We start from the raw sequence: 9,381 nt of genomic DNA on the forward strand, positions 1-9,381 counted from the left end.
TCTTTTGTTTTGGGGATCAATTAGAGATGTTTGCTCAGCTCTAAATTGTTAGAGTACTACTTCCTCCGTCCCAAAATAAGTGTCTGTAACAAAGTTCGTATAAAGTTACTGACACTTATTTTGGGACTGAGAGAATAAACACTTCCGTCCCAAAATAAGTGTTTTAACTTCATACTAACTTTAATACAATTTTCTACTTTGATTGAGACACTTATTATGAAACAGAAAGAAAGCACTACTCCCTTCATCCCAAAATAAGTGTCTTAACTTTGTATGAACTTTAATACAGTGTCTCAACTCTTTTTATGTACAGTGTCTCAATTAAAGTACAGTGTCTCAACTTTGTATCAACTTTAGCACAAAGTTGTACTTTGATAGACAGTTATTATTTTAGGACGGAGGGAGTATATCTATATCTTTTTGGGATGTTTATTGTATTGGTTAAATGAGGAGCTGAGTTTTTTGTCTGCAAATGAGTGAGTGATCGCCATAGCAGAAGAGCCGAGTTTTTTGTCTGCAGTAATGCTCCCTACAAAAAGACATAGCCACATATCGCTCAAACGGATTCTTTTTTTTAACAGCAAACAATCCAGTAGGGTGGGATCTGCGCCACCAAGAATTTAGTGTCACGAAACTGTTACAATGCAGAGACGTGCAAAGAAAGACAAACCAAAGAAAATAACAGCAACATCTTGCTCATCTATAAGTAGTATAGGAGAGCTGTTGACGGATGCCTTGATTCTTTCGTCCTGGGTTTTCTCGGAAGTTACCAGCACTCATGGGCTGACATTGTCCTGCATATGAGATTGCAGAGAGGAAGGGGACAAGAAAAGGGCAGGAGCATGTTTGTTTCGCCTGTTCATGAAGGGTTTGCATGTCATCCTAGATTAAGAGGATTCCATATATTAATGTAAAAGCAGCAGGTGACAACTGTGGCGACTGCAGAGCAAGTTACTCATGCTCCATCACTAAAACACAAGTATTTTACAGTATTACACTACTATTGTCACATTAACATTCTATGCAAACTGTTGCCAGGAGAGGGGGGAAACTAAGCATACCAAAATCTGATTTCTCCAGTAATTTTACATGTCTTGTCTAGCCGCAACCAAAGAAACTGAAATAATGGGGCAAGGGTTCCTGCAATCAACAAATCAACATAGTTACCTCTTTGAACGACGTCTTCTATGGAATCTTATCATGCCATGAGTTATATGAGAACGTCCTAAGATCTAGGTTATGAAGCAGGCTAACAATGAATGGTAGCATGGAAGTGACAGAAACACTCAAAGATATTAAGAATCACAATCCTTCAAACACAACAAACAGAATGTCCCCAACCAAAAGGAAGCAGTATTTGATGAACAATATTGCTACGAAGCATGTATATGCACGGAAGCAGTATTTGATGAACTGATATTGCTACAAAGCATGTATATTGCATGTAAATCAACTATCAACTAAGAGTGAAATAATGAAGGAGTATCACATTCAGCGTTATTGTCTAGCTCCTCTAGGTCACGTATAATAAAAATATAACCACAGCTGAATGTGTATTAGAATACAGGACAAATTACGGTCTCAGTTCCTTTTATAGGAGGCAAAAAATATGGTCTCAAGTATAGTATAGTCAAGTTGCAAGGTCAGGGTTATATGGTATGTTCTCCAAATCATTTTTTGCATTTTTGGTCGCAGCATGAAATTGCACAGATACTCACCAGCTAGGCCCACCTAAGAAATATTACTGGGGCCAGATCGACACTTGGAATGGACAATAGGCCCCAAATGCGACCTTTGGAGACCAACAATATTACCATCAGGTGCATTCATGTAAACTGCACCTTTGTACATCCACTCTTCAGTTTCATCGCTGTAGAAATCCTCAAATGGCTCTTGACATAAAGCACATGTTGTTTGGTTTTCATCGGCAGGAACAGCCATTTCTTTCTCTTCATTTCTGTCAGGGATTGGTTCCGTGAGCTCGAAAGAAGGAACACCATCATTTCCTACTGTTTCTGCTGCTCTTAACCATTCCCCCACTGTGACAAAATATTTACGTGAAGATTGCTTGCGATTTTTGGAATTTCTGTTTTTCGTAACATGCCAATCCATATGAGCACGGTGCTCTTCCTGGCATTTAAAACGAAGTCCACACGTTTTGCATTGCCTGTGGAGATCCTGATACAGAGCATTAATGACAGACTCATTCCACACCTTGAGGTCTACATTGAAGTCAACTCCAACAGAGTCCTAAATGAATACATATACAATAAAAATCATTGAATTAACTGCATAACAAAATAATATTAGATAGCTGTAACGTAATAAGATGCACACATGCATGAGAAGTACCTGAGGTTGACTAGAAGGCTCCAGTGTAATTACACCATGATTCATAAGGTTACTTAAAATTCCAGAGAAATATGTTGTAGGCCCACCAACTTGTGATGAAGATGGACCCATCTGCAACGAAGCAGGAGGTAGGCCACGATGTAATGGTGGCAGAGCAAAACTAGACACTGAAGACACACCATAGGGTTGCACAGTAGGTGTTACAGAAAAGGTGTTCGGTAGAGGTGTAACTGGTGGTACTGCTGCACTACCTCCTTGTCCTTGGAATCGATTTTGGGGGGGAGCTATAGGCATGCTGGGGGCAAAGCTTCTAAATGTCTCCGGAGGATGGGAATGGGAATGAGGATGAAACTGTGGCACATCATGAGGCTGAGATTGATTTCCAAAATTTGTACCTTGATTTTGTTGACTCGATGACAACAAATCTGGGTGCTGGTATGGTGGTTGAGCTAAGTTACCGGTACTTACAGTTTTCCGATCCAATGCATCATATAGATGCCGAGGAACAAATACAGATGAATTGACTCCATGCCTGATAAATGGCCTAACTTCAAGACTATCTGTTGCACCTCTAGTATCTTTTGTATTATGTGGTGGTTGACTATGATGATGAAGAGGCCATTCTATGGGAGCAGGAGCAGGCGAGGACCTATTAGTCAAGGGTAAGTCTACATGCATAGCATCATATGGACCACCAGTGGCCAACATCTTGACAGGCATTTCAACATCAGTGGGCAGTGCCGACCTATTCAGTGTTGATGAAGGTTGAGGTGCTTGTATTCGCAAAGGCAGGCCATTAGTCTGCTGCCACGGTGGAGCTGACATAGCAAGAATTCTTCCAGGATCAAGGGTATTCTCAGAACTATGGTACTCTGAAATAGCTCCATTGTGGAGACCAAAATTGCCTGGATATCTCCTACTAGTGGCTATGTCAACATGCTGCAAAAAAGACCAACGCTAAGTCAACAGGTAGTAAAGTGGGTCCACATCAATACAACATTAGCTTATAAGTTGAACTGATAAAGGATTAAATATTGAGAAGTTGCATTTAAACATTATGGCAATGGAGTAATATATATTCCAGGACTGCACCATCCTTGCTACTGGTTTCTCTGAAGTCAAAACTGAACACTGTCCAAGAGAATCAAATGAGGTAGCCCATGAGATTGCTAAAAGTCGTTTCCTTTCTCTTGAAACTAGTGTTTGGGATGAAGACCCTACTGGTTGTACTATGCCCATGATGATAAACGACATAACTCCATTTGAGAAGCAATAAAGATAGCCACAAGGCATTCCATCAAAAAAGAAGTGCACTATTCAGAATTCAAACTTCAGAACACTACTTTGGAATCTACTACGCATGGTGTATGCACTCCTGAGTGTTATAGAAACTTGTTGGCAGACAGAATATATGCATTTCCATAGCATTCAAGTTCCAAAACCCAAATGAAGAAGTGCTGAAGAAGTGGAAAGTCTGTTTTGTTCAAGTGATCCCTAACATCGTATGCAGGTAATGAAGATGCATTTGGACAAATATGTAGCCCATCAAAAGGAAAAGAATCACCATGAAAGAAAACATATAAGCCATACGAGACAGATACCCTTTTCAGTCATTAAGTGTAACAACAATATCTTTGTACATAATTAGATTAGCTGCCAGAAATCTATGATTTGTTGCAAAGAATACTTCCACAAAACATAACTGTATAATTAATCAAATTTACAAACACACTATAATAAAAATTGCTGATCTAGGTTGTATAAAATTGTCATCATGATAAAGTGGAAAAAAATATATATCAAAGCAGGGGTTAAAAGATCAATAGAAGAAAAATCATCGAAAAAGGAGAAGTGATAGAAAGTATGAGAAGTGTTGTGTCAATGTTACTATTCATCGTAATAAAAAAAAGGTAAGACAAGCGTACACCAGTCCTGTCTTCGAGATTTAGTGCTGGTCGAGGAGCCTGGCTTCGCCAGCTGCGCATCCCTATATCAGAATCCAGCTGCCCAGTGTTTGGCCCAGGAAATCCAGCTCTCAAGGTTTCAGAGGAAGGTAAAGACGGAATGTTGTTTCGATTTTGGGACAAAGTTGGACGCATATCCTCCCAAGTATACTCCTCTTCCTCTGAAGTGAGCCATTTTTGTGCACTGGATCTACTTGCCATGCCATTTGATTCTAGCCGTTGCATCTTGGGAAGCCTATCATCAGCATCATTGCCTTGAGAATTTCCGTAGGCATCAATAAGTTCTCTTGCACTTTGTTTCCTATATTCTTCATCAAGCGTGCTCATCGAAGGTCGTTGTGCACTATCCTCAAAAGCACGTTGCCGTTCAAACCAACCATTTCTATCAGGCAATCTTCTAGGATCATGCCCCAATACAGAATGAGACAGCCGCGGCATCTCTAGTGGTCTTTTTGGGGATGCATTCCTAGGGAGCACATCAGGAGGTGGTGATCTGGACATATCTCTTCTTATCAATCCAATACGTGATTGAAATGTTTCTTGTTGATCAGGATTTTCAGTATACAGTATCATAGATCTCTGTCCATATGATTCCAGGAAAGATTATAAGCAACACTTGTGTTATAAGTAGAAATGACATGCTACATTGTAAGTTATAAAACTGAAAGGGTCAAATGCATTCTGAAATATATGGATACCATTTCATCTAAATAAATCTGAAGGACCTTGCATTCTCTTGATGGAAGACATCTAGCTAATACTGAAAGTGAGCTGTATCAACCCAGCAACAAGAAATGGTAATAGGCTAGGAGCTATCAGAACTTCAGATGACCTAGAACAGAGGAAGAGTTTACAAATAGAAATAGCACAAGATTGTCATCTCAAATAAATGTATTATCCCCTAGGAAAATCTATAATAGAAACAGTCTCCTTGTGTCTACCAACCAAGGAGCACAATCAGACTACTGCCGGGTCAGTAAGCAGTATGTACGTAACTAGCCTAAAGCAGGTATTCTGCTAGACTGCTAAAAATGAAAAAAAAAAGATATACCAGCACACCAAGATGCTGTCATCAGGCTTAGCCTGCTCCTAGCCCTTGGGAGTTGGAGCCACAACTGCGCTCAGACAAGCTCCTCCCAGCTGCCAGCAATGGCCCTCGTCAATATTTGTTGTGCCCCAAATCATGATTTGCATTCTGTTGCATGTTTGTTAGGAGGTTTTTTGTACTTATCATTATTGTGAAGAGATCACCAAGGGAGATTGACCTAGGAGGTGAGAGAGCAAATGTAGCACCCACCACAATCGTCACCAACTCAAATACTTCCAGTGGTATCAGGAAAGTAACATCATACCTTTAGCCCATCCACATGACCATGGATCCTACGCCAACACCCGAAATGCCAATTGGACCAAAATGATTAGAGCACGGGCCCGGCCCATGGAATCCGAGGTGAATTCACTCCTCTTCGTCCTATGCCTTCCCACGAGACATGGCTACTACCTACAACCGGGACTCTATGCATACTCAGGTACCAAGGAATTGACCGTGAAGAAGCGAGGGGAGAAGGCCAAGTCATAGTGGAGGAGAAGTGAGGAGACAAGGAAGAAATGCAGCCGAAGCTATAGCGGCCGGCCGGCCGAACGACTGCAGCCTCCAACGCGGACGTCCGACATGACCCGGGACAATCCAGCTTCCAGCCCGAACGTCCGGCTCCTAGAGATCGCTCCATGCCCGACCGCACCAGCTGGAGCAACGCCTGCATCAGCGGACGGACTATCCGCCATCCAACCCAGATGTCCGACCCCTGCCTGCGTGCAACTCAGGCCAAGAGGTCATGTACCCCTCTCCTACCACCCTCCTTTGCCCCTACACTATATACTGTACCCTAGACTCCCATTAGAGTTAGCAAAGCATATAGCTAGACCTTGAGAGAGCTTTGGTCATCATATCTCCTCCTAGCCTCCCAAGGCATCCTAAGGGAGAAGGATTCACCAATTGGAGCACCAAGGCCTCCTTTCCCACTAGGATTTGGAGAAGAACGTCTCTCAAGGCCCCACCTCTCTTAGATGTTTTGGAAGAGCTTTTACTTCCTACTTGTTGCTTGTGGATCTATGTGTATCTTTGTTTGCGTGTTTGGAAAGCACATGTGTGATGAAACTTGTTCAATCTAGTTTATCCTCTTGTGTTTCTTGAGCTATTTGTGTTTTCTCTCCTTGTTGTGAAGATTGAGCATCAAATATGGCTTTGCCCCACATCATATGCTCTCCTACACAAGAACTTGGAATGATGAGACTGTATGTGGGGTGCTTGACTGCTTGTAATGCTTTGCTTATGACCTTGATGACTCGGTTTACACTGTTATGCTACCAAAATCTATAATAATGTAAGTTGGAAGCCCCAACATACTCGGTTATGTGGATTTCCAAGACAAGGCAGGTGATATGTTGCATACCTAAAAAGGGTGAAAAATGCAAAAGGTCCGACTTGCAAGTTGCTACCACCAAGTACTCCGCTACTGACAATACGATTTAATTTGTGCAATTATTTACGGATGAAAGCATGGAAGCACTACCAACTACTCAAAATGAGAAGAGTACAACTTCTCTAGTTCATACACAGAGAACGGCTCCTAGGTTTGGAAGCCAGACTAGGAGCAGGACACAAAGGAAAAGATATGACAAAAGGAGCAAAAGGGCAGATGGAATACTGAATACCTGGAGCTTTGAAGAAGTGGAAGGAAATCCCCGCAAACTATTTGTTGTTAACCCATTAATATGATCCTCCACCACGTCAAGCATTTGCCTGCCTCGAGTTGCTAGCTGATCCACCTGATTATTAAAAGTTACTGACTTCAACAATTTTAATTTTGATCTGCAACAGGCCTCAAAGGTTGCCAGCCACAGAGGATAACAGAACATACTTGAATTCCAAAAAATACACCCAACTATTGGCCATTATTGAACTGTCCCATTTAACGGATATAACAATATTCCTACCTTGGTACCGTTCTTGAGTTGGTGTTGCGCTTCTAGATACTCTGGATTTACATGGATGCCATGAGATGGCCTAGGAGATAACGACTCTGACTGTCGCGGAATAGTCGTTGTGGCAGGACACTTATTCTCTGAAGGAGAAAACTGAAGCTCATCCTCGATCCCTTGAAGGACAGAAGAAGGGAACACTTGCGACCAGGTACGGAAGAGGTGTCGCATTGCAGGATGCTGTTTGGGATGAACCTCCCTGTATGCAAAACAAAATACCTTCTGCAATCGAGTGGCAAAGTCCTCTACATATTCTCGTCCTATGTTCTTCACGATACTATCTAGCAGATACAAAGATGGCAATTTCTGCTCGACTGGCACCTGCAAGAACATTGCAGAATGATGCCTATCATGCAAACAAACCTTAGGTGTAGAGATAATTGATAGAAGCAAGCATGTAAAATAAAAATTCTACCAGGATTAACTCTCATATTTTTCCATCTATAAATGCATAATGCCCTCTTCAGAAAAGAAAAAGGAAACATTGTTCTATCACCAAACATAAATAGACAAAATCATATCTGCCAAGTAACATCTAAGTGGTTCACATCCAATCCAGTAATCCCCATAGTTCTAAAATACTATTCCCTAACACTTCCACTTCAGGCTGCAATCCTATTTTACAAGTTGACAACAGGACATCTGAACAGAATAAAGTATCCCAGAAAACCAGCTTTCATCATAACTAACTGTCTCCACTGCTAATTTTATTCAGTTTCACCCTCTCAAAAGTTCCTAGCCAAAATAGCAGTTGCCGTATCTGGCAACCAAAATATGCAACCACAATGCCTATGCACAAGGTGGGTTTCAACCACATTACCAATTATGCACCCTATATCAGAAAAATAATAATACAGTATTAAGAATAGACAGAGCAAATTAGATCACAGTGTATACAACTCAAATTGCATTTATTTGTTTCAAAACTCCTAAATCCAAGTCACTGTGATTACTAAATTCTAGCTGTCGAATTTGTAACCAGCAACGTATCTACAAACAGTAACTCTGAGATTGCACACTACATGAGCAGCAACGCATCCAAATGTTTCGCATGAAAATGCAGTGAATACACTATTCTAGGGACAAAGGGTGTGTAAAGGACATCAAGCCCAAACTTTAACAGTGGTTTCACGAAACTTCTCAACTTTGAGCAAACCCTAGCACCAGCGGAAATCTACAAGTAAGCATCGGCGAATAAGCACAGCAAGCAGCTCCTCATGCAGACCTAGCCCTCAAATCCCAAGCCTTTCTTTCTCAAAATACAACATGACCGCCCTCGGGAAAAGCATGGAAGGGAGAGCAACCACCTCAAGGATGCGGGCGCAGATGGCGTCGGCGATGCCCCTGGCGGCGAGCGCGGCGTGCTGACCCGCGATGATGGTGAGCTCGGTGATGATGGGCTTGCAGTTGAAGGTGAGCTCGGCGAGGGCCTCCTTGTAGACGCCCACCACCGCGGCCGCCCCCGGCTCCTCTCCCGCCTCCTCCCGCAGCCGCGCGCGGAACCGCTCCACGACCTGGCCCACGACTGGGGCCGCCGCAGCGGCGGAGGCCATAGGGAGATCTAGGGTTTCGGGGGAAAGGGCAGCGCGGGCTAGGGTTTGGGAAGATGGCGACGAGGAGGAGGCATGCGGAAGCGAAGCAAAGCCAAGCCAAGCCGGAAGGAGTTGGGATTGATTTGGGATTTGTAACACGGGAAGATCGTGTGATCCTTTTCCCGATCGTCTTCGACCTGCCGTAATTTAATCCCCGAGTAAGAGCAATGTTTGCTCCCAAGCAAGCCCTACCAAAAGTTTTGGAAATAAGGGCGTGATCATTTTTTTGGCGAATTGATGATCTCTATTTTCAGTATTAAATAAAAAAGAATTAAACGCCGTGATGGCTCAATCTACCAATCTCCCCCCTTATCATGATGGCTCAACCGATCGATCCTCCCCCCACCCCCGCGCGAAAATCTGCCACGTACGCACAAGGGCACAACTCGAGAAAGAGGAAACTTCATCAACTTATGCACACACTTCCGAAT

General features: G+C 42.6%; 1 protein-coding gene across 4 annotated transcripts; it reads right to left on the bottom strand.

Annotated features, from left to right (window-relative positions):
• Positions 1 to 550: 550 nt before the first annotated feature.
• LOC119337918 (polyadenylation and cleavage factor homolog 4-like) lies at positions 551 to 9,095 on the bottom strand. 4 transcript variants are annotated; one of them, XR_005163698.1, is made up of 8 exons: positions 8,666 to 9,095; positions 7,314 to 7,679; positions 7,032 to 7,145; positions 4,278 to 4,895; positions 2,353 to 3,291; positions 1,719 to 2,250; positions 1,062 to 1,140; positions 551 to 855 (listed from the first exon to the last, which is right to left on the bottom strand). XR_005163698.1 is itself a non-coding variant. In XM_037610187.1 (7 exons), the coding sequence occupies exons 1-6, from the start codon at positions 8,909 to 8,911 to the stop codon at positions 1,732 to 1,734; spliced, it is 2,802 nt and encodes a 933-aa protein (XP_037466084.1). In that variant the 5' UTR covers positions 8,912 to 9,094; the 3' UTR covers positions 551 to 1,140; positions 1,719 to 1,731. The 4 variants fall into 4 exon arrangements, 2 of the variants coding, with proteins under 2 accessions (XP_037466084.1, XP_037466085.1); XR_005163697.1 differs by having other exon boundaries at positions 551 to 882; XM_037610187.1 differs by having other exon boundaries at positions 551 to 1,140; positions 8,666 to 9,094.
• Positions 9,096 to 9,381: the final 286 nt, after the last annotated feature.

The sequence above is a fragment of the Triticum dicoccoides genome, chromosome 7B, assembly GCF_002162155.2.
Source record: "Triticum dicoccoides isolate Atlit2015 ecotype Zavitan chromosome 7B, WEW_v2.0, whole genome shotgun sequence".
NCBI classification, from domain to species: domain Eukaryota; kingdom Viridiplantae; phylum Streptophyta; class Magnoliopsida; order Poales; family Poaceae; genus Triticum; species Triticum dicoccoides.

Coding starts and splice junctions, on each gene's coding strand:
- LOC119337918 (XM_037610187.1), bottom strand. CDS start 8,911: ATGGCCTCCGCCGCTGCGGCGGCCCCAGTCGTGGGCCAGGTCGTGGAG. Junction 3,292..4,277: donor ATCTCGAAGACAGGACTGGT/GTACGCTTGTCT, acceptor TCTTTTTTGCAG/CATGTTGACATAGCCACTAG. Junction 2,251..2,352: donor AGCCTTCTAGTCAACCTCAG/GTACTTCTCATG, acceptor GTATTCATTTAG/GACTCTGTTGGAGTTGACTT.